The sequence below is a fragment of the Zootoca vivipara genome, chromosome 3 (genome assembly GCF_965207765.1).
Source record: "Zootoca vivipara chromosome 3, rZooViv2.hap1.1, whole genome shotgun sequence".
Taxonomy (NCBI): domain Eukaryota; kingdom Metazoa; phylum Chordata; class Lepidosauria; order Squamata; family Lacertidae; genus Zootoca; species Zootoca vivipara.
The window spans coordinates 24,326,151-24,351,527 of record NC_142586.1 but is presented as its reverse complement, the minus strand read 5'-3'; the positions used below and the strand labels follow the sequence as shown (position 1 = coordinate 24,351,527).

The window sequence follows — 25,377 nt, the reverse complement described above, 5'->3', positions numbered from 1 at the left end:
CCCTGTGACGGGGTGAGCTCCTGTTGCTCGGTCCCAGCTCCTGCCAACCTAGCAGTTCGAAACCACGTCAAAGTGCAGATAGATAAATAGGGACCGTAAACGGCGTTTCCGTGTGCTGCTCTGGTTCACAAGAAGCGGTTTTGTCATGCTGGCCACATGGCCTGGAAGCTGGCTCCCTCAGCTAATAATGCGAGATGAGCGCGCAACCCCAGGGTCGGTCACGACTGGACCTAATGGTCAGGGGTCCCTTTACCTTTACTCTCAGAAGTCTTAGCCACAACAATCAGCTAGTGGCCAAAGGCTTCTCCGAACAGAAAAAGGTCTTTGCCTGCAATTTGGGGTTTTTTTATTAAAAGAACAGCATCAACATAGCATTTGGTTGCATTTCCTCATTCTGCTTGCGTGGTATGGGATATGTTTCTGCAATCCATGCACAGCACGTAAAGGTTGTTTTAAGGTTCTTTTCAAAATTCAGTTTTTTATTGAGTTTCAGAACAGGCACTTAAGATATATGGAGTAAAACAATATTCCATTCAGAACTTAAAAGCTCCCCTTCCCCAATATCATCCATACGCCCAATGCATATTCACAGTAAGGCTATTTTTGGGCTTCCCAGATGCACAGCTAGGTTAACTCTAATAAGAGCAATCCTGTGGGTGATTTGCCATTGGGGAAAAAGAAAGAGGACGGACGGATAGACAGGGTCTGTTTACACACACTCTTCTGATTCACAGTGCTGTTGAAAATGTCTGAAATAACCCCACTTGGATAGATGTTCTGACTTCCACCACTAGAGTGTGCATGAGCTTTGGAAGTTAGCCTTCATAGGCCTCCTCTTTGAATAATTGCTTAAAAACACACTGCTTAAAAATTTAAATTCGGCACCTTTTTAGCAATTTCAGTGTAGATCTGACAGTTCCGCCAATTACTTTATTTTTAAAAATTTTTAACTAAGCTAAATGGAAAGCCCACTTTATGGCCTTCCCCTCCAAAATCATACCTGCATTGTCTCTCTCCCTCCGAGTCCCCACCCCCCCACGTCTGCCTTCCTCCATCCCACTTTGCCGTAAAAATTATGCACCAGATTTGACGATTTTAGTCCTACTGACAGCTGGTGTCATTTGTGAAACTTGAAGGATTTGCAAACAATCGCACAAAGGCCTACCCAGATCAAGAGCTGATCCCGAATATCCTGGCTAATGCAGCAATCACACCATGCTCTTTCTCTCTCTCTTAATCCTACCCTCACACTATGGTTGTGGCCATTCCGCCCTTTCCTTTTTGAGATGGGAATCTCTCGAGCTTGTAATCCCCAAACTGACTTGAAGAGCTGACTGGGAAAGCGGCTTTTGGCCAGAATTACCTGAAAGTTAGCTAGTCTGGGAGCCTGATTTGCATGCACCTCTGTCGGATTGTGGAACGTGTTAAGAGTAGGTAAATGATATTTCGCCGCTGCAGCCGCAAAATGCCCCCCCCCATAACTCCACACACACACCCAAAATCCAGGATGACATCCTTCTCCCCTTGCTTGAGTGGCACGTCTTTTGTTTTAATAGGTCCCCTTTTAAAATTTCACTTTCCAAGCAGCGGGCTTTTAAATGCGCACAGGGAGGCGGTTTCCTCGTTTTCACCTATAAAGCAGGTCAGTTCTTAGCCGATTCATTCACCCATCTCGGTAACCTTTGGAATTATCCTGGGCTCTCTTCAGAACAGCGTGTGAGCAGCATAGCAATCAGATGAGCACACCTGCCGACTTGCTCTGCCAGCACTTTATGCATTATAGATACGTTCAGCCAGACAAGTCTGTACAATAGAACGGCTGTCATCTTAATGCACCAGCGGCCTCTTTTCGTGGAATGCCATCCGGGGGGGTTAAGGTGGGGATTAGGGCAGAGGGAGATGCCCTCCTACCAAGCCAGACTGCCGGTCCATACCCAACATTTAGCCCAATATTGGGAGGTGCTCATTGGCAGAGGCTCTCCAAGGTTTCAGGGCGGGCTCTTTGCCCATAGATGGTTGAACCCGAGACCATTTACAGGGGCTCCACTCTGGGGCTACAGCTGTCCCCCCCCCATGCTCCCAGCTTTGAGTAGGGTTTGGCTCATTGTATAAATGAAGCAAAGTTCAACATGCTTCAGGGTCTCTTTTGAATATAACGAGACGTTTGGGGTGGGTGAGCCTTGCAACTTTTAATCACGGAGGAGGGGCTTTCTGCTCCCCCCCAAAAAAACCATTCACCTCTCTCATTGTTCACAGGTGATTGGACCAAGCATAAGTTCCTTGTCCTGTTGCCTTCAAAGACCTGCACAGCCTTGAAGCCTGCCTGAAACCCCATTCCAGAACACCTCCATCAATGAATGGGAAGCCCTTTGCCCTCCAGGTGTGCTTGGATTCCAGCTCCTGTCCTCCTGGACCATTGGGCATGCTGGCTGGAGATGGTATCATTTAGAGGCCACAGGTTCCTTGCCTCTCACCCATGTGTTTGCCTTCCTCTAACTCCCTCATCAAAGCCCACTTTTTCCACGAAGTCTCTGACACTTATTATTTATTCTTCTTGTTGCTGGCAAAAAAAATGAGCATGTTCTATGATTTATCATCTCCTTAAAGGAAACAAACCAGGCTTTTCTCCTTTGCTTAGGAAGAGGAGAGATCCTTTATCCCTTGTAATCTCTTGGAAAACAGGAAACACATTCTCTCTCATCAAGCCACCCTTGCTCACTCCAGTATTCTTCAGGAAAGCTCAGAAGAAAAACAGATTCCAGATTGAGCCAAGGAGAACTCACTCTTCCTTGATCCTTACTGCAAAAGTCTGAGCACCTCTCTGTTAAGGCAGTAATAGGCTAGCACTTTAAAGAGCAGTTCAGGTCATGTGAAGCTCTGCTATCTGCCACTGCTGGAAGTGGGCCGCATGTCACATTGACTTTCCTTCTACAGAGGAGGAAAGTTCGCAAGATGCAGCAGGACTGGAGTGGCGGAGATTTACAAAGAGGCATCCGCTAGAAATCAAAAGGAAGGCCCGGCTGTAGGAAACCCAACACCCTTTACTTCTTTATACATGCAAATTCCACAACCATGCAAATGTTAGGAGACAGAAAGAACAATTGTTATTGTGGAAGCTTGCAGCATGTAAAAAGCCGCAGCTAAGGCCAGGCTGGCAGTGTGGAAGCCACTGCAGTGCTGCTGGCATGACATGAAAAAGACCTCATGTGCTACATTAATGGGTTAGAGTTATGTGACATGCGGACATGATTATCCCATGTTTGTTGGCTTGCTGAGTTAGCACACCTAGGTGGGTCCTTGTACAGTCGTACCTTGGATCTCAAACGCTTTGGCTCCCGAAAAAATCAGCTCCCAAACGATTGAAACCAGGAAGTGAGCTTCCTATAGCCAATCAGAAGCCAAGCTTTGGTTTACGACCGTTTCGGAAGTCGAATGGACTTTGAGAACGGAGGCTGTTTGACTTCCAAGGTACGACTGTATACAAATAGAGGCTCTAATGAAATGCCACTTACAGCATAAGTGCATCTTGCACTGGGGTCCTGTTCCGGGGTGGTGAATATACTCAAAATTGCGTATACTCAAAGCAGCACCTGCGTGAGCATCCTTAGCTTCTGGAACCGGCTGCACCCCTCCCCAGGAGGCTGTGGGGCCACCTGGAACAGCCTGGGAGGTGGTGGGGCTGCAAGGGGAGGAGGGAAATCAGTGGGAACCACCCCCTTCCACCCATGGGAGTGGAGCAAGGGCCTGCAGTGGAGTAACTCATTGCCACTTGGGATCCAGCCCATTGTTTTGAACTATTTAAAGGAGTCCCTGGATGTAGACATTAGCTCAGGCATCCCCAAACTGCGGCCCTCCAGATGTTTTGGCCTACAACTCCCATGATCTCTAGCTAACAGAACCAATGGTCAGGGATGGTGGGAATAGTAGTCCAAAACATCTGGAGGGCCGAAGTTTGGGGATGCCTGCATTAGCTGGTTTGAGAGGGACGTGGCGACATTGGGACACCAACGGAAGCCAGAGGGAAGTTTAAACGTTGACTTCCTGAAGGCCTATGAACTGCTGGTACACAACAATTGTGAAAACGCACAAGCACCAAGGCGAGTGGGAATGGGTTTCAGCCACATGGCTGTGCCAATGAAAGTCGACGGAAAAAATGATTGCACATAAACAATTACAATATGCCAATCCATGTAAAACTATCGTAATGGATTAACGTTCGTTGACATGGCTCGTTAACATGACCCAGGTGGCGCTGTGGGTTAAACCACAGAGTCTAGGGCTTGCTGATCAGAAGGTCGGCGGTTCGAATCCCTGCAACGGGGTGAGCTCCCGTTGCTCGGTCCCAGCTCCTGCCCACCTAGAGGTTCGAAAGCATGTCAAAGTGCAAGTAGATAAATAGGGACCGCTCTGGCGGGAAGGTAAACGGCGTTTCCATGTGCTGCTCTGGTTCGCCAGAAGCAGCTTAGTCATGCTGGCCACATGACCTGGAAGCTGTCTGCGGACAAACGCCGCCTCCCTCGGCCAATAGAGCGAGATAAGCGCTGCAACCCCAGAGTCGGACACGACTGGACCTGATGGTCAGGGGCCCCTTTACCTTTACTAACATGGCTGCTGAGGTAGCATTTGGGAGGGTCAATGGTGGCAAGCGTTGGGGAAGGGAAATAGTCTCCTGACCTAAGTTTTTGTAGAAAAGAAGCCTATGCACAAATTTACTTGGTGATAAAGCATTACCTTTAAAGGAAATCGCTGAAAGTCTGTCCAGGCAGAGAGGGCACTTTCAAACAAAAGAATAAACAATTGGATGCTTCCCCTTGGATTGGTATCCCTGTGACCATGTTGAGAGCACAACAAGGCCCCTCTATTCTGATGGATCCCAATGCATTTGGGGCACACCAACAAGCAAAAGGGAAGCCCTCTTTGGAGACATCCTTATAGGGAATAACACTCAAGCATAGCTGTGCTGAGTAACCCCTCCCACTTGAACCCACATGCAGAGTGCTAATGCTTAACACTTGTACAGACTTCCACACCATCTGGAACCCTGAGCAGCCAAGGTTCTAGATCACATGGGAGCCTCCTGCCTCCCTGCAGTTATTTATGTTCTCTATGTGGATGCCAGGGGAGGGGGGCGGCTACTGAGGGCTTACTGTGAGCAGAACACCCTAACAGTAGAGACGATTTTGGGGAGTGGGTAGCCTAGGAATCCAAATGATAGTATCTAGGCACCTTTATTTCCTTTTGCCCGAGTTTACACGTTGGGCTGGCACTGTTGGAGCACAGATCTGCTTTGAGATATAATAGGACATTAGCAGTGGGCGCGATGCATTCGGGAAAAGCTGAAAGGCAGCCTATCTTCATAACTTCGAATTTTACTGCAGCGTTCTTGCCTCCACCGCCCACCGCCCTCCAATTATACACATGCAATGAGTTTAGCTGGTGCCATTTTATCACGAAGCCCCAAATGTGTTCAGAACAAAAGCCATCAAGGCAACTTAGCTCAAGTGCACTGCTATTTGCAGGGAGAAAACCCATCTGAATAACTGCGATTGTTTGTACATACTATAAGCTTGGCAATAGCTTCAGGGATGAAGTTGGCTGTAGATCAACACAAAATCCCCAGGGTGATAGCCAGGATTTGCTGAAAACAGACCAGCGTATAAACTCGTACAACGTAGTAATTTTACCATATGCTCATAATTAAAAAGCTTTTTATTGCTCTAGCTCGAAGAACATTTACAGATTAGCAGGAGTATGTACAACTTCTGAAATGATCCTTTCCAAAACAAGAAAGGGGAGGCCTATCCTAACTTGAGACACTGAGTGTTGAAACTGTCACCCTCCTTGAGAGCCACAGCTTCAAGCAGAGCCTGCTTCTTCTGCATGCTGCGAGAGGACTCGAGTTCATACATGGTTGTCAAATTGAAAAGCACGCTCTCGTGGAGGTAGTGCTTAGGGTCCTGCTGAACCATTCCTTCCAGCTGCCGGAGGGAATCCTTCAGTTTTCCCAGATAAAGCAGACAAACTGCAGCATTGTTGTTAGCCTAAAGAAAAGGTATATTAGATTCATCCATGGAGCAAAAAAAAAAAAAAATGCACTTCAAGATATTAATTCTAAACACACTGTCGCTTTTCGGTCAAAGGTGGATTTGAATGCTCTTTCCTTCAGAGCATGGTAGAGGATCAGTCCTTAGAATATTGTCTGTTTGCCAAAAATCTCGCAGAGAAGCTCGAAAGAGCCTATGACCCTTGTACTTACGGGACCGTCTCTCCCGGTATGCCCCGCGGAGGACCTTAAGGTCCATAAACAGTAATACCTTAGGGGTCCCGGGCCCGAAGGAAGTCAGATTAGCCTCTACTAGAACCAGGGCCTTCTCAACGCTGGCCCCGACCTGGTGAAACGCTCTGTTTCCTGAGACCAGGGCCCTGCGGGACCTGATTTCTTTCCGCAGGGCCTGTAAGACAGAGTTGTTCTGCCTGGCATTTGGCCTGGAGCCAACCTGATTCCCTTCCCCATTTCCTACTTTCTTTTTCCCTTTTATATGAGGCTGCATTTTTAATTTTTAATTTAATTTTGATGTATGTAGACTTGTTGTTGAGTTGTATTTTAATCAGTTGTTTTATATTTGGGGTTAGCCGCTCTGATCCCGGCTTTGGCTGGGGAGGGCGGGGTATAAATAATAATAATAATTATCACTTAAGCCAGTGTTTCCCAAACTTGGGCCTCCAGCTGGTTTTGGACAACAATTCCCATCATCCCTGACCACTGGTCCTGCGAGCTAGGGATCATGGGAGTTGTAGTCCAACAACCCAAGTTTGGGAAACACTGACTCAAGCAATACTGCTCTGCGTCATTCATTTGCTTCAAAGAGGTTTGCATAAAAAAACCCGACCATCCTAAAGCACCAAGATATGTTACTGAAAAGTGCTGTTTTTGTAAAATTTACTGATTCCCGGGAGCAATGACTTGCCTATGCCATGTTCATTTGTGCAACATTAATTACAGTTTGGGGCACTGGACTCTATAGTAGGAATGAGGAACTGGCGGTGCTCCAGAGGCTGTTGGATTCAAAACTCCCATCAGCATGGCCTCTGAAGGATGGTGGGAGTTACAAGGTAGCAACATCTGGAGGAACACTGATTCCCCATCCCTGCTCTTAAAGGATGTCGTTTTAGAAGCCTATGATTTAACTGTAAGACATATCCTACCACAGCATTGGATGGGTCAACCTTCAAAATCTCTGTGAAGAATTTGTGAGCTTCTGCAAAGTTATTCTGACCAAGATGGAGGAATGCTCTGGAATACAAGAGAAAAAGAGAGAGAGAGTGCTCCTTTAGAAGATGAAAGTTACTTCAGAAAATTCAAAGTAGCAAAGACATTACAAAAGGTGACGGGTCATCCTCGTTTCCTCAAATTTCTGAGTGCTCTTGGCTGCTGATCTTCATCAGGGAGCCTCGATGTTACAATTTAGATTTCAGACTAAATGCATAGCAAATAAACCACATAGCCTAAGGAGTGAGGGATAGCTCAGTTAGTAGAGCGTGAGACTCATTAATCTCAGAGCCGTGGGTTCAAGCCGCACATTGGGCGAAATATTTCTGCATTGCACAGGGTTGGACTAGATGATCCTTGTGGTTCCTTCCAACTCTATGATTCTATGAATGGGACTTCCTTATAAGCACATATAGGACCACAGCATTAAGATATGCTGGAGAGTGATTTGAAGAGAAAGGTTTGGAGTGGACAAAAAATACTTTTTCAAGTCAGCTCTTGTAACAAAGGAAACAGAACTCCGTCAATCTAAGATAACATGACTACACCATGTTATACAGATCTCAAGGGCTGGTAGATGCCAATCAGTCTTTCTTCTGACAGTTGTAGTTACATAAAAGAGAAATGAAGAGAAAGGGGCATTCTCTTGGGCCCCTTAATGTTCACAGTGCATTCTTTGCAAAATCATGTTTAAGATTAATTTAGCTTTTTTACATTTCCCACCTGTTCATTAAAACCATAATTTGGTTCTTCAGCCCATCCAATTTCTGAGTCACTTTCTCGACGTCTTGAAAATACTTTTCAGCCATTTTTATGTCTCCAATCTGGGTGGCACACAAAAAAAAATTTCTAAGAAACATTTGCTGCAATTAACAAACCACACAAGGGAGGCATCAAAAAGGTAGGCTTTCGTACAAAAATACCTTTCTGCACTGGGCGGGGGAAGAAGGAACGTACAAGGAATGTGAACAACAAGAAGAAGTAGTTCAAAATACATGTCATTTTACCTCAAAATCATAAGGATGCCGTTCCATTAAAGCATTTCACCTGGAAATATTTTCTTATGCAAGATATTATTGCAGAATCAGAACTCGGAATTATTTATTTCTTTTTTTAAAAAGGATTAAATTGATATATGCCTTCCACAACCATAATAACTAAGGAAAGTTAGGATATGTGCTGAAATCCTGACTTACAGGAGCAGCATGTTTTTATTTGGTTGTAGAGCAAGCTCTACTCTTCGCTCTGAATCTAGCATCGATCAGGCTAGCTTTCAGCTTTTCTGCTTCCTTTTTTAATTTTTTAATTCATTTTATATAATAACACATATCACAACAACAACAACACAGAAATAAGAAACAATAAACAAAAGCACCCACCCCACAATTATATATATCTTACCCTCTTTACTAAACATTATCGTCTGGACTTCCCCTCCCCCATCTTTAGCAATATTTCATCTATCATATTCTCAACCCCAATATCACAAAGATAAAATCATATTTCAATGTCATCCTCTCTTTCAGTTATATTCCTCTATTCCTTCCTCTGTCCACCCCTCCCATCCCCCACCTCCCCGCGATTCCCACTGCCACCAGAAGTCCCGAGGTGTAGCAGACAGGTAAAGGCGGTCCTTTTCCCAGTGAAATCTCACTACCCCTCCCCATCCCACCTCCCCAGTAATCCCTCTCTGCCACCAAGGGATCCCGGGGGGCGGGCGGGCGAAACAAACGGGGAGCAGTGGGCTGGTTCCACCACTCCCATAAACCACTTTCTAAAAAATAAAATAAATAAAAACAAGTGGGTGATATCCAACTAAGCCATACATAAAGCAGGCCTGAACTTCCTGTTACTTAATTCCATTGTCTTCAGCAGGTCTCTTCTGAATACAGTATGACTAACACTGGATTATAACCTAATCCACCCGCCAGCCCCTCACTTGAAACACCGCTCTGAATAGTGGACAGGAACGTAACTTCAGAAGGGATCACCAATCAGTGATCTGCACATCCATCTTTTGCTGGAAAGAGGGAGAAAGGCTCCTCAGCTCAAAACCCTTGAGCAAGGTTGTACACATCCGATTCAAATTACCCACAACTGTGTATACCCCAAGTTTCCTGCAGCCTGATTTAGGTAGTGGCTTTCATGCAAACCATAGTTTACACAGCACACGCCATTTATAGCATGCTCCTTTCCTTAGGTTGACCAGTTTCTTGGAAAGGGGAAGAAGTTGGGGTTTTTGTGTGTGTGTGTGTGACTGGAAAGCTCAACGTCATCTTCAATTGATGAGGAAAAGAAAAATGAGACCAATTTCCAGTCCAAGTTTTTGTGTGCAGTGAAGAAAGGAAATGAGATAAGAGAGGTGTTGCCACAGAGCTTTTTTGAGGGGGGGGGGCAAGAAATGCACTGTACAATTCCCACTTTATCTTCAACTCAAGACAGGGTTGAGAGTTGTGAGTTGCAGGATTGCTGCTGGAAGGAATGAGCGATCAGGCCAAGACAGGGCTGTACATCTTGTAACCCTGCCAGGAGCCCCTTGGTCACATAGTGTTAGCCTGCCGGGTTTTCTGCAAAGTCCAAACAGGCAGAAAAACCAGGAGGCTTTTATAAAGCCTCAGGCAGCCTGTCACACAAAACTATTGGGCTGCATTCAGCTTGATGAATAGTATAAGCTACCTCTGCCACCCTAGAAGCAGAGAGTCCATCTCCTATGTCCAACCCCAGGATCCAAGTATTTTGCAGTTCTGGGAGTATTTGAAGAAGTCATTTTGCAGCAGGGCCTTTGTCCCAATATCAGCATCTACAGGTTTTTGCACATGCTGATGGAACTTGGGTTTTCTCTGCAACTTAATCATAAGAGCGCACAGGTCTGGGACACTGGCTTCAGCACTTTTTGATGTCAAATGCTATGTACTTAATATCCCACGAGTGGGATTTCATTGCTGCATTACATTTTATTTAAATTGTGGTTCTCTCCCATCCTTGCTCAGCACCTCAAGGCAATGCTGGGATTTACACTCTCTCACACACTGCCTTTTACACAAACACCCATACCCACACCAGATTTCATCAGACATGACATGGCAAGTATCGTTTTGGAATTTAACAATGCATAAGACAGTGAAACACTGACAAGGGAGAAAAGGCAACATCTCTGGTGCTGCCGCCCCAAACCATTTCGAGGAACAGCCGCGTTTTCAGCTGCCACTGTTCCAAGGTTATGTAAGGCAGGCCAATAGGTTTCTCGTGCTTTGTCTTCATTTTTTTTTTTTGCGGCACTTGAAGGAAAAAGGCCCTGTTCTGACAGTAAAAACCACTAATTCAAGAATATCCAATAATCTCTCTTCCCTCAAGGCCCCCTGTAACAGCAAACACTGAGGAAGGCAAGATTCCCTTCAGAGCCTGTTAACATTGCTCTTTGAATTGGACAGACAGATTGCTCCTCTGAGACACGCGCCACTCTCCTTGCATTCTCCCCAAGGTTGGGCATGTTGTCTTTGCAGCAAGCGCAGCCTTTGATGGACCTCAGAGCAAGAGAGCGTAGCCAGGAAGTGAACTCTGCTCTCTTGTGCGCTCCACTGAGACCCAGAACAGCCAGCTGCTACGGAAAGGACTTACAAGTCATCAATAAATGAAACATAAACAGGCACAAACTATTTTTTCCTAACACATCTCTACTTTATGTTTTAATAACCTTGTTTGATATACTCCCAATTATTTCAATGCTTCTCTCCAGCTGCAGACAGCCTTCAAATACCAACCATTTAATGATGGACAGAGAGATAGGTAGCTGAGATATTATACTTCATTCGAAAAGCTTACTCCCAGGGAAAACATGCAATGGTCCCATCACGAATGGGAGCAGCAAACCACAATCTCCGGCCTAAAGAGTTTGGTCTGAAGCAGAGTCTGTGGTTTGTTTCACTTCAAACAAGGTCATGATGTGAAAGCAAAGCTTGTTTGGTGTGAAACAAACCATGATACCCAGTTGGGATGTAAGGCCAATTACATTAGGGATCATGGTTTGTTGCTCCCGTTCATGGAGGAGTGAAGGGTTTATTGCGAGGTATGGATTGGGTCATAGTGTGGTATGGTGACTGGCTATTGGAAAGTAGGTCTTTCCAGTGATGGAATCTGGCTGTGGAATGCTCTCCCCAGAGAGAGGCTAACCTGGCTTCTTACTAGGCAGTTATTTTGGTGCCAAAATACCTTATTTTCTCTGGCTTTTTGGTCTGCTTCAGCTGGCCCATGAACACTGTTACAGTTGTACCTTGGAAGCCAAACGCCTTACGAGTTGAACGTTTCGGCTCCCCGAATGCCACAAACCCAGAAGTGAGTGTTCCAGTTTGCGGAAGCTGCGCCTTGGTTGTAAAAACGTTTTCGGAAGTCGAACGGACTTCCGGAACGGATTCTGTTCAACAACCAAGCTATGACTGTATTGGGGAGGTTCTTTATAAATACAGTGGTGCCTCGCAAGACGAAAGTAATTCGTTCCGCGAGTTGCTTCGTCTAGCGAAATTTTCGTCTTGTGAAGCACGGTTTGCTGCGCCAAACAAAAAACCAGCGAAAAACTTTGTCTTGCGAAGCGCCGAAAACATCGCAAAATGCTTTCGTCTTGCGAGTTTTTTGTTGCGCGAGGCATTCGTCTTGCGAGGTACCACTGTATTCTTGAAGAATGAATATTTAAATCTTGCCATTTAAGTGATAAAAAGAAATGGGATTAAGAATTCTGAAGCACGTGCTTCGATTCAGAGCTGCTCTCTTAGTGACTGATGGGCTATGGCTTGGCAAAAGTGCAGAAGAGCAAGCTAACCAACCTTGGGCAATGGAATGAGGCATCTTGGTATTCCCTCCCGCCATTGTGGTGTGGCAAATCTCTCCTCTTGGAAGACAAGGGGGGCCTGGAGAGTAAAGACCTAAAGAACAGTAAGTGCCGATTGGTGCTGAAGACAACCACCAATGTTTTTTTAAAGGGCTAAGGTAAGGGTAAAAGTACCCCTGACCGTTAGATCCAGTCGTGTCCAACTCTGGGGTTGCGTGCTCATCTTGCTCTATAGGCCGAGGGAGTCGGCGTTTGTCCGCAGACAGCTTCTGGTTCATGTGGCCAGCATGACTAAGCCGCTTCTGGTGAACCAGAGCAGCGCACGGAAAAGCGTTTACCTTCCCGCCAGAGCGCTACCTATTTATCTACTTGCACTTTGGCGTGCTTTCGAACTGCTAGGTGGGCAGGAGCTGGGACTGAACAACGGGAGCTCACCCCGTCGCAGGGATTTGAACTGCTGACCTTCTGATCGGCAAGCCCAAGGCTCTGTGGTTTAGACCACAGTGCCACCCGCGTCCCTTTAAAGGGCTACAGCAGGACAATGGCAGAAAATTCAGGTGGCTCATGCTGGGAATCTGCCCACTGAGAAATTGTGTGTTCTCTCTTTTGCACGTGCTTCCACTCCCACCCACATTCGTCTTGAGGGCCACTAGCCTGGATACTAAACTGCAAGTTGCAGAATTGGAAGATTCACCCGTTTCCATATACAGAGAGAGAAATGTGGATTATGTGTGTCACCTCATTGCAAACTGACTAGGTGTACATTTAATTTATAGCAGAGCAAAAAAAAAAAGTGTCAAGTGAGAAACATCTCTTCAAAGCACAGCTTACCAAATATCAAGTATCATTTTAATGAGACACGGGCTTTGTTGTTTAGACTATTACATGCTCCTTTCAGCACAGTTTGGCAGCACTGGTTGTGCCTAGTAACCTACAAACAGCATTATTATGCTCTGGATAGAATAATAATTGAAATGCTCAAGGAAGGCAAGGGAGAAAAGGAGAAAGTGTCAGGTGGATAAAGACGAGAATGTTCTTCCCAAACTACTACTACTACTACTACTACTGCTCCTTCTTCTTCTCCTTCTCCTTTTTCTTCTCCTCCTCCTCCTCCACCTTCTTTTATTATTATTATTTATGCCCCACCCATCTGGCTGGGTTTTCCCCGCCACTCTGGGCGGCTTCCAACAAATACCAAAATACATTAAAATATCACAGATTAAAAACTTCCCTAAACAGGGCTGCCTTTAGGTGTTTTATAAATGTCAGGTAGTTGTTTATCTCCTTGACCTCCGATGGAAGGGCGTTCCACAAGGCGGGCGCCACTACCGAGAAGGCCCTCTGCCTGGTTCCCTGTACATGCCTTACAGGGCACGCCTTATCAAGTTTTGTATTCTCTACGTTGCCATTTAATTCAAACCTTTAGGTGTTCAAACCTTTGGGTGTTAACCTTCTGAACTGTTGAGTTTCCCACTGTAGCATTTGGTTAATAACCAACACATCAAACTATATACTAGCGGGGGACTTTTATCACACACAAATATTTGTTCTATTGTGGTCAAGAAGGGCTGTCACTTGGCTTTATTCAGAATCGAGTATATACCTGCAGGAAAATCCTCCCAATGCCACTCAACAGCTGAGGCTCTTGCTCCGGGTAATATTTGATGACTGTGTGATATGTCTCCACAGCAAGCACATAGTCCTAGGGGGTAGAAAGCACACACAGAGAGATGCAAGGTCAGCAGTTGCTCTTTGCTCTATGCACACAGCAAATGCACGATAAACAGATCGAAGCAATGTAATTTAAAGATAGAAAAAAATAGGATGGTTGAAAACACAAGTAAAGGGTTGCCCCTGCCTATGACTAAATGCTGCTCTACTGGGTTTAGCAGATGCGTGACACCAGGTTGAAGACCTCTTTCTCTTGCACCCATTACGTGAGCTGGGAATACAAAGGAGACTTGAAATCAAACCAAAATATCTCTGCTCCTCAAAGCAGAACCAAATATATCTGCCCACCAAGCAACAGCTTTGTATTTGCCAAAATCATGCACAATGGGCGTACACACACACACACACACACACACACACACACACACACACACACACACGTCTCCTTCACCATCTTTCTGTTTGGCAAGTGAAGCCTTCTGCACAGCCAAGTCAGATAGACTGCCAATGTTCTAAATATTCCTCTTGCTGGGAAAACAGCCACTGCTCTTATGATGAGGGAACAGCCACAATGGCTAGATGAAGGGAATTTTAAAAGGAGCTCAGGGCAAGCGGATGGGAATTTAGCAAACAAGTAGGGATTCCTCCCACATTAACACTTAATGCTTTTGAAGATATGATTGTCAAAGGATGCCTTTGGAACATTTGTTTGCTTCCTGGGTGTAGCTTCCTGATTTATAGGCCTTGGTCTTGATTTAATTATGGATTATTATTTTTTAAAAAAATGTACAAATCATGAAAAAATTAAACTAAACTTAAGCTCAGCCCAGAAACAACAATGCAGTGAAGCATTATACCACATCAGGAAGGGGCAATATTTATTAATATTCCAAAGTCAACACATTCCTTAGGCTCAGAACATGTTACATTAAAAAACAAACAAACCAATAGATACGGATAGCGAAACATTAAATGCTTAACCCTGACCAAATATAAGAGATGATACAAAGGTTCTGAGCATTTAACACAATGGCTCAACCAGTTCTATGCAATGGCTTTGGCCACTAAATAACCTGTGAGCCCATTCAAAGGATTCCATACACTAGCCCTGCGTACAATCTAATAAAAATAATTAAATAATTTTATTATTAATACCCTGCCCATCTGGCTGGATTGCCCCAGCTACTTTGGGCGACTTCCAACACACATATAAAAACATAATAAAACATCAAACATGCAAAACCTCCCAATACAGGGCTGCCTTCAGATGCCTTCTAAAAGTTGCATAGCTATTCATTTCCTTGGCATCTGATAGGAGGGCGTTCCAGAGGGTGGTGCCACTACTGAGAAGGCCCTCTGGCCTGGTTCCCCGTAGCTTCACTTCTACAGAACTGGAGGCAGCATACCTCTAACAGTTGCTGAGATCATGAATGGGGGAAGTGTTGCTGCACTTGTGGTCCTGCTTGTGGGCTTCTCAGAGAAGTATCTGGTTGGTCACTGTGGAAACAGGGTGCCAGACTAAATGGGTCTTTGGTTCAACCCAGCAGGGCTTGTGTAATGATTTCCATTTTCTGCTCCTGGAGGTCCTTCTGATGGTCTGAGCTCAGGAGCAGGCTTGTGGCTAGCTGGGGTCATAAAGTCGGGAAAGGGTCTTGGAAGCCATTCTGTATTTCCATGCGCTCCTCATTCAACGATTTTGAATTCAGAGGTCTATCCTGGCTGCTCCCTCCCCCCAAGCAGCCAATAAATAATTGGGTGGTATATTTAATGAAAATCAAATGAAGAAAATAAAAATCAATCTTGCCAACTCTCTTTTTCTTCACAACCAAAATGCTCCCGTGCTTTATCGTAGTCACACTAGACTGAGATGTAAAGCCCAAAAAACTACTGCATTTTCAAGCAGACCTGCCAAACGTCTCTGAGAAGGGGATATACTCTATCAAATAGAAGAGCAAGTTTAATGAACATTAAAATTTAACTCCATTTGAATACTATATTCAGTTGCAGGGCAGAAAGCTGGAAGTCCTTTTAGTCTTCTTTATCTTTCTTTCCCTAATCTTTCTTCTCTCTCGTCTCTCAATTTCTCTTTCTTTAGGTTTTCCCTTTTCTTTTCTTCTTTCTGCCTACATTCTTTTTTATACTAAGTAGCTGTTTTATATCAATGCATTATTTAAAAAATACTTTGTAATGGGTATGTACAGGTGAAACTCAGAAAATTAGAATATCTTCGAAAAGTGCATTGATTTCAGTAATGCAACGTATTTTTGTATTTTGTATTTTAATTTTTACAAATGCTTTCTTTTGGAAATTCCACAGTAATAAAACAAATAGTTACAATAATATAAAAATAAACATCACTATTACATTTCATTAATTCCATTCAATTTATAATTGACCCGCCTAATGAGAAATAATTAAAATTAACACAAATAAAGGCTTGACATACCTTGCTTTGCATGTCATGCATCTATCTCATATATTGGTTTCACCTTTTAAGTTGCATTACTGAAATAAATGCACTTTTTGGCGATATTCTAAGTTTCCGAGTTTCACCTGTATTTTTGTATATCTCTCAATAAGTATCAATAAATAAATTATAAAAACAATTGACTAAACTTCAACACCGGTATCAAGGGCAAAATGTAAGCAGCACTTTAGAATCTAGGTACATTGGCTTCATCCCACTGAAATTGCCTTAAGAAAAAAAACTTGGGGTGCAGAATAGCAGCCCTTGCCTGTGTACTGATTTAGTCATCAATGGAACAGTTCCAGGAATTCAAGAAAGAATACAGTGGATATGACAGCCTCCAGAAGCATTTTTTTCTGTCATTTGTGTGGCAACAGCAAGAGACAGGCTGTAGCCAAGTGGTATTACTGCAGCATAATTTAAGAAAGATTTATGATGTATGTCTCCTTTAAATTAGAAGACAGAGGCTCCAAATCAAGAAAGAGTCCTTAGGCATCAGTCTCAGGCCAGACCAGGTCAAGCAACTCTCCTTTCTCTGCTGTTTTGGTTTCTTGAGATCCAAATGCCAAAAAGGAGAGAGAAAACGAACAAGTTTATTCTCCAGTTCTGACTTTCTATAGGTGATTCAGTTGGGAACTGCAATCCTGGGAATGGAGCAAAGGGTTCAATCTTTCTCCCTGAACCATTTCCCCAACTTAAATCACTCCATGAAACAATCTGCCCCAGAGGGGGAAACATGCAGGTGAAAATGGATGTTCATTTGTTTTCCCCTTATTGTTACTATTTATTTATCTCAGTGCTATCAGTAAACACAAACCTCCACACCGGTTTCATAGTCAGATGATTATTTTATATCTATATAGTGGGAGGAAAAGGCAAGGGTAGAATGGTCAAGAGAAAACAAGGGGGGAAATGAAGGATGGAGATATGCACTAGTGCTGGGGAGAAGCTCACCTTTCAGCACTCAAACACAAAGTCTTTGTCCATGAAAAAGAAAACCACCAGTTATTTTCCAGTTAGTTTGTACTGCTGTTAGGATTATGGTGCGGAACACAGCCTCTCAAGCATTATGGACATATACCGGCTATTGTGAAATTAATGATAAACAGCTCTTTGCCAATTTATTTGTTGAATTTTATTTATTTATAAGATTTCTCACCTGCCCTTCAATCTAAGGTCCTGGGGCAGGCTACAGCCAGATAATATGCAGTTATAGAAACAGACAGAGCTGTTACAATGATAAAACAGGCGAGTTAATGGAACAGAAGAGTTAAACTCTTGATACAAAACCCCTTGATCTGCAAATTGGAGGTTCGTTTGCAAAAATGAGGCATAACTGAGTCCAGATCCTTTCTCCATTCATTGGGGCTCCGGCCTCCTCTTCTCATTGGTATTTAAAGGGCATGCCCTCATTCCAGTGTTAAGAGCTCACTCCTAACCATACCTGCCAAGTTCCTCTCTGAAAAATAAGGGACCGGACCGAAAGCAGCATACCAGAAGTAGCGCGGTGGCCATTTTGGAACTGGGCGGAGCATGCTCAGAAGTGACTTTTGATGTTGCTGTGCCCAGTTCCAAAATGGCTGCCACACCAGAAGTCGCGCTGCAGCCATTTCGGAACTGGGCAGAGCAGCATCAAAAGTCGCTTCTGAGCATGCGCCGCTCAGTTCCAAAATGGCCGCCATGCCAGAATAAACTGGGAAAAAACAAAAAAATCCAATTTTTCGGCTGGGGACAGCTGGAAAAACGGGGGTTTTCCGGGGAAAACGGGAGACTTGGCAGCTATGCTCCTAACCAGTTTAAAAAGGTGCAATAACGCTATTAATCCAGTTAATAGCAAATGCTGTTTTAATTAGACTGGTTACTTATACCTTCTCACCAATCTCTGCATCATCATATTTCCCCTGTGTTCTTCATTAGAAAGAAACTGTTTCCAAAATTAGAACACAAGCACTATAAAACAGCACTTTGGGGGGAGGGGGGAGGAAGGGATGTCACTAGATGGCGGTACATTGCACTTTACACCGATGACAGAAGAAACAACAACAACAACAAAATCCTAACATTTATTTATTACACATGAAATCAAATCTGACAACTAAATGATTTATTTGCAAGCATGAAAAGTAAAAATAAAATAAAAAATGCACCCAATTCTTGTAAACAAACACTCTTAATTATCTGTACTCATGTGATTTTAATTTTTACCTGTGTGATTTTGTGATTAATTTTCATTATGAAAATTAAGGTGAATGCTTTTATGGCAATCCTAAATTACACATTACGTTAACTGGATTTCTTCATTAACTACATTTTTTGAAAGGGGAAAATATGTAAGGGGGGGAGCTTATTTCTCCCCCTCTCTTATTCTAAAAGGCACATGGTTCACACTGTATAGGGGAAAGTGGGGCACGTTGAGCCATGGGGCACATTGATCCTTTCCATTTTAAAACTGTACTTTAGCTTTTATACAAAGTTTGTGGCAACACTACAACAATAACAGTGATACTACATACTGTCATTGTGTTTGGGTTTTCAAAGAAGTTTAAACAGAAATCCAGATTTGTTAAATTAGGTAAGCTTTAGTTAAAAAAATTATATGTATTGTCAACCATGTAGCTCTAAAAGTTGTAAAGGTAGCTTTTCATTTATGTGATCATAGTTAATATAGCTGTAGTATGTTCTAAAATATTTGTCATGGCTGCCAGCCTGTTTTGCTTAAAAATAGATTTATGTCTTAAATGGTGATGTGGGGCACATTGATCCAATTGGAAATGGGGTACATTGAGCATGGATCAATGTACCCCATGGAAAATATGGAAAGGCTGTGTCAAAAATTATGAAAGAAAAGTTGAATGCGAACCAGCTGTTTGAAAGTGACTTGACTGATTTTGAAACATTTTCTAAAGATGAACTAGAGCAGGCATCCCCAAACTTTGGCCCTCCAGATGTTTTGGACTACAATTCCCATCATCCCTGACCACTGGTCCTGTAAGCTAGGGATCATGGGAGTTGTAGGCCAAAACACCTGGAGGGCCACAGTTTGGGAATGCCTGAACTAGAGGAAGAGGAAAATAAAGAATTCAACAAGACTGATGTGAAAGAGGGAAACTTTGTTATCGTGAAGATTTTAGGAAAAACCACAATTTCCCATTATGTTGCTGAAGTTACCGGAACTGATGAATATGGGGACTTCATTGTAAAATTTCTATAACGTGTTCTGTCCAAAGTGAATGAGCGGCCCAAGTTCACTCCCTCTTCTGAACCAGAAGCTTTGATTCCTTTTGAGGATATTGTAAAATTATTGCCTAAACCACTCTGCTTTGGAGGAACTGCTGGTGCTTCTAACATGGTAACATTTCCATGTTTACTTAATGAGTACAAGTTGAAGTGACGCTGACTCTTAAGAACTTTGAGATATTTTTGAAACTCTTTTCGAAGTTTATACTGTGTAGTAAAAATGCCTTCTTTGCTCTTCTTTGCTCAATGTGCCCCAAATGAAGGATCAATGTGCCCCGCTACTGGGGCACATTGATCCATTATTTTGGAAAAATTAAATGTGATTTTTTTTGTCATTTTATTCCATCAAATGTGAAACATTAACCCTTTGATTTTGTTTAGAATAGTACCTAATAAATGTTAAATTCAAAAGTTTTCTTTTATGTGCATTATTTTGAGGTGTGTAGCGCTTAAAGTAAAAAAATGGCTCAACGTGCCCCACTTTCCCCTAAATCAGTGGCGTTTGCAGAAGTGCAAATGCGCATGAATGGGGATACATGACTTATGAACGTGGTGCCATGCTGCATGTCAAATGTGAATTGGGAGCGTGACTATTCCACAAATGGCAGATAATGCTGTTGATTCAGCAGGGTTGGGATACTTGTTCACAGCAGGGCAGGGCGCCGCTCTGCAATTCCAAAATGAGACATACAAGCCATGTTTCCATGTTCCCACTGTGGCTCATGCTCCCCACCATAGGGATGCATCTGTGGAGAAGACACGCCATGTTCTAGAGAGCACCTTTCTCAAGGAATTTTGGTGCACTTGATGGGACACTTTCTCTCAGTCCATTGCCTCAAGAGATGGCTTGTTGCAAGTTGTGGGACCTTTTTGAGGGAGGCGAAGGGAAACCTAAATTAAACGTCCTGCTAGGCAACGAAGCCCTGCAGTTTGCCTGGATTGTGGCCACAGCCTTGAAATCCAATTTCCTTCCTTGAAATTAGTATGTGAACATTGCTCTCGGCGGAAGAATCTTCCATGGAAATGAATGCCTGAGCTGGGAAGGGCAGACAGCAATATTCAAGGGAAAGTTGCGAGAAATTTTTAACAAGGGCTTAATGCTTGAACACCAACGCTGCCAAGGCAGAGATCTGAATTCTCAAAATGGTCTTGGAAGGCTGTGTTTAGAGATGGCTGTTTATGCAAACCATGATTGCATTTGGATCTAAGACTGAGTTGCGGTGCTTCAAAAGAATTATAAAGAAGGGGGGGAAAGTAAAACAAACAGATGGCCAGCCGCTACTAAAGGGAGATGATACAAGATAGATTTCATACAAAGAAGAGGAGCAAGGGTTGAATGTAGAAACAAAGACGTCTATACAACCTGTGTATTTTAAAAAGGAATATTTTAAAAGGGATCTTACTTTTGCACTTTAAAAACCTTTATCATCATTAAAATGCTAAAATGATACTTTCCTTGTTTTTTAAATGATTTCTTGCTGCTATGACCTCCAGACTATTTCAGCATACTGTTGCTATTTCCTGCCTAGAACGAAGCATCTTTTCCTCTTATCACTATTAATCACCTACATGGTACCACTGCTCTGCCAAGTATGCTAAAAAAAATAGTCCCCCCCCTCACCAGATATTTTATTATTTGACTCCCATTTGACAGATATATTGGATTTGAACGTGTCTCCAACAGTCAGAGTTCACAGTATTCTTTGCCTCTATAAAAACCAGCTTCTCAGAGTTTCTTGAAAACTACTATAACTCTCACTCCTTCAATAAACAAAAGCTTGTCCATTTCAAATAAAACACTGACATTGCCAGTGTTCAATAGGAAGGAAATCATAAACACAAGCTGGCGTGGTTGTTGCTTTGAAATGCAGCTGTGTGTGAGAAGGTATGTGGCAATCTCTTTGTGGGGAATGGCCTCCCATGCTGTTCCAGTAATCTCAATAATGGCATGGTAAACCTCGATTGATTGATTGATTGATTGACTGACTGACTGATTGATTGATTGAATGCATTTTGCACTGGCTAAGAACCACATATAGCGCTGCTTCACACAAACGGTTTGTATCCGCAAGTTGGTTTCGGTCATTTTATTCGCATATACTGCTTCTCTGCATGTGCCGCAAATAAAATGGTTCATAGCAAAGTCCAAGGAGACTCCAAGTGATGGAAGCAGCTTGTTGAATGGGGCTACTTGCAAGTGACGCAAAGGGTTTGTTTCACGTTGCCAACTCCAAATGATTACGTTTCATCTTGCAGCCCTGCTGACTTTCGTGCATATGGATTGCATTTAAGGATGGTCTGTTAAATCCACATGCCAGGTTCCAGAAGCGATGCAATTTATCACGATAATTAACAAAATACAGGAGCCTAGCCTTTTCAGTCATAAAAAAAATTCTCACTCTGACTCGCAAAATTATCCTTCCGCCATTCTGAGGTTTACAAAATCTGCTCAAGCTGCATGAGTTGGCACGTTAGCCATTGGAAAACAGGCCAACTAATTTCTCAGGACTGGTTCAAATGCTGCAAAACTGTCTATACAGGGATCATAGATCCAATAGAGAGAAAGAAGCTGAACGCAACTCACAACAGAGCATGGCATGTGTGGATGGCTACTGGGGAAGCAAAGCTTTCCTTCATCTTTCCATGCAGAAACGTTCTGGGTAAAGGTGTTGAGCTAGCTCTTAAGAGTTCCATTTAAATCAAGACGCCAGCCTTTTTTGGACACATGGACTGATTTCAGCCTTTTAAAAAAAATGAAACCAGGAGAACAAGGCCTGGGAAATTAAATTTACTCAACTGCGTACAGATCTCAGTTTCGGAAGGACCTGAATTAGCTCAAAGGTATTTATTAATAGTCATCGTAACAAAAGGATCTGAAAACTCTTGAGTTAGTAAGCCACGAGGGAATCGGTGTCATGGCATCATAGAGTTGGAAGGGACCCTGAGCAGTATTTAAACACACTTAAATACTACATGTCAAGTCTGAAACCCGTGGCATCGTCAACAAGTGGAAGTAGAACAAATGTAAACACCAGGCATGAAAAAGGGAGCGAGAAGGCATGAAACTGATGTCATAGCAGGTTGGAAATCCAGCCATAAAAAGTGTATATTCTGCCTCGTTCTTGCATGGCTGCTTAAAGTGATTTCAGCAGGCGCATCCGGCTTACACCCCACGTAACGTCAAGCAGTGATCTAACTCATCCTCAGCCTCTCTGACAATCTACTCGAGTATATATGGTAACTGCAATGACGGTACCCACCTACCTTCATCATTAGCAGACAGTTTGCCGTAGAGTACATCACCCGGCCCAGACGTGACCTCCACAGCTGAACGGAGGCTGTAAAATGAGAGCAGCTTGTGAATGTGCACAAATAAATTAGAAGCTCTTTCCCTAGCCATCAATTATCAGTCATATGCGTTCTGATTTAAATGATTTCCCCTCGTTAACACCGCTGCATCTTGAGCGCAGTATTGCTAGCATTCTGCCATGTTGCACGGAAAACCCCGCACCCTCTCGATAGCGCGAGGCTTGATTGGCGAGAGGAACAGACTGCCGGAATAAATGAAGCAATAACGCAAAGCTGGCAAACGACCTCTCAGGTTTTAGCTCAGGCAAGGAAGCATCCATTTTTTCCCCGACAGCAGAACAAAAGGCGGAGAGGGGAAAGGAAAAGGGTGCTGAGTTATTGCAAGCATTAGTTTGCAACCGTGTCATTAGGAGCTTTAAAATCTACACTGCTCAGTTCCTTTGAAACTGACCAGCATTTTTTTTTATTTAAAAAAACAACCTGAATTTGCAACCAGAGCATGAATGTTGAAGGGCTGTCTTGGTCTGGGGTCCTGGACTCTTGCCTCTGGCGTATGAGATGCTGCCGAGCTGGTCTGACACCCCTACGCTATTGGAACACATGGGGTTTGAAGGCTGCTGCATATTACAGCAGCAGCAGCAGCCGATCTCTCGCTCCCTTTGCTTGCAGATAGGTTCCTGCTGTGTGAAAAGGAATGGCTCACATTGATCGTTCGCTGCTTAAAGGGATCCGAGAGTTGCAAAGCCAACTAACGGAGCCCCTCCTGTTACAAAATGAGCGCTAGGGTAAAGGGTGGGGGGGATGGTTTCTAATTTGTAGTTAATATGTCCAGGGCTGCAATCCGAAGAGCACTTAGGAGGACGTTCTGCGAGACCCACTTCTGATGCAGAGGATCAGGCTGCCAATTTAATTGCTTTCAGGGTGAAGGTGATGACGATGTGCCCATGATTGTGGTTATCACTCAGAAGGAGCATCGCAAGGAAAGGAACTGAGAAAGAAAGGTGCAATAGAATTGCCAGAATGGCAAGGAAATGTGCCCCAATTTTCCTGTCTGACACAGTATGCTCTTTTTATTGCTGCAAACCTATGCTGGTTTTTTTTTATAAAAAAACTCCTTATTAACAGCCACATCTAGGACTAGCAGAGTGTTATTCATTTATATTAGTTCAAATGAATGCCCTGTCTAACCTTTATAACTCAAGCCAGCATTCGCCATTAAAAAATAATAATTATATGTGTTTCTATCATAGGAGCCAACTCCTAGGGGCGGAGGTCCCTTCACGTGCCCCCTAAAATATTTGAGGTCCCCCGAGTTGATGGGCATTGCCATTCAAATGGTATGTGTGCACCATGTCATGTGATCGATTATGTGGATCGGGGCTTACCTACCTGCCCCCCAGTATTTTATTCAAGTTGGCACCCCTGGTTTCTATTATATGCATATGTGTGAGTACATGTGGGCATGGATGCACATCACACTGCTCCCCCTACCCCCCGCATATCCTCACTCCTGAGTCCTGACCTAGAAAGCCCAAGAGCAAAATTTGCACATCATGTGGATGTTATCCTTTCCGCTACAGATGACGCAAAGCTGTCCAAAACCCACCAATGCTTCCTACAGCTGCTTGGTATCAGTGGAAGTGAAGCAGGTCCAATATCAGGTTGAGCAAACCTATATAAGATGCATTATTACAATTCAAATAAGCTTCTTTTATTTAACAAGAGACTATGGAGAATACGTTCATTTTTATTTGTAACCACTGTCATATTACGGCTTTTTGTGCATTTTTTGTTGCTCTGGGAACTGTGTGCTGTGGAGCACCTGTAGGAATTGATGCCTTGAAAAAGGAGGAGGAGGAGGAGGAGGAGAAGGAGAAGGAGAAGGAGAAGGAGAAGGAGAAGAAGGAAGAAATGGAGGCAATGCACTGCCAGGAAAATGGTGCAATTTCCTCTTTTTCCTCCCACTGAACAAATGGCGAATGCGATGCCCTGCCCTGTTCTGCAACAAGCTGGTTTGTGCAACACCTACTTAAGAGCAGCAGTAGGGAAATTATACTGCAGATCTAATCCCAGAAAGAACTGAAGCTTGTTTCCAGTCACAGTTCACAAGGCAAAAAATAAAGGTTTGCCTCAGCTGGAGCGCACACAAAAACAGATACAGAAAGTTTCCTGCAGCTCAAAACTGCACCAGAGGCCCTTGCAGAGAGCAGATCTGATTGACCTACTCTGGAAGAGATGCCAATAGTCCCCACAAGTGTCCTCTGGGCAGCATTAGGCAGACAGGCAGCTGTAATGCTGCTGCACTCCACGCGCATAACAACCTCTCACAGATGCTCAAAGCCCCCCCCTCCCCTAAAGATTCTGCTGGCTGCCTCTCGCTCCTAGCCTCCGCCGAGCTCAGCTGAGCTCTGAAAAGCAGCTGCGCCAAAGGAGAGCGAGAGCAGGCAGACAGAAACCATCTTACTGCAGGGTGGGGAGCAGAGGGAAGGACCACAGGGCGCAACTAGGAGAGGAACTGCAGCTGTCGGGGAAACAATACAAAATTATTTGAAGCCAGTTTGGTTCACAGTGAAACGGTCAGGGGAAGAACCCCAATATTTA

General features: G+C 43.8%; 1 protein-coding gene across 6 annotated transcripts in view; it reads right to left on the bottom strand.

Moving 5' to 3' along the window:
- Positions 1-5,691: 5,691 nt before the first annotated feature.
- TRAPPC12 (trafficking protein particle complex subunit 12) overlaps positions 5,692-25,377 on the bottom strand; it is a 56,542-nt gene continuing 36,856 nt past the window's right edge. For all 6 annotated transcript variants that reach the window (XM_035109914.3, XM_035109911.3, XM_035109913.3 and 3 more), the window contains 5 exons: positions 22,732-22,805; positions 13,696-13,794; positions 7,994-8,094; positions 7,207-7,294; positions 5,692-6,041 (listed from right to left, as the gene is read on the bottom strand). In XM_035109914.3, coding sequence (XP_034965805.2) covers positions 5,799-6,041; positions 7,207-7,294; positions 7,994-8,094; positions 13,696-13,794; positions 22,732-22,805 — 605 coding nt within the window. In that variant the 3' untranslated portion in view covers positions 5,692-5,798. The remainder of the gene's footprint in view (positions 6,042-7,206; positions 7,295-7,993; positions 8,095-13,695; positions 13,795-22,731; positions 22,806-25,377) is intronic.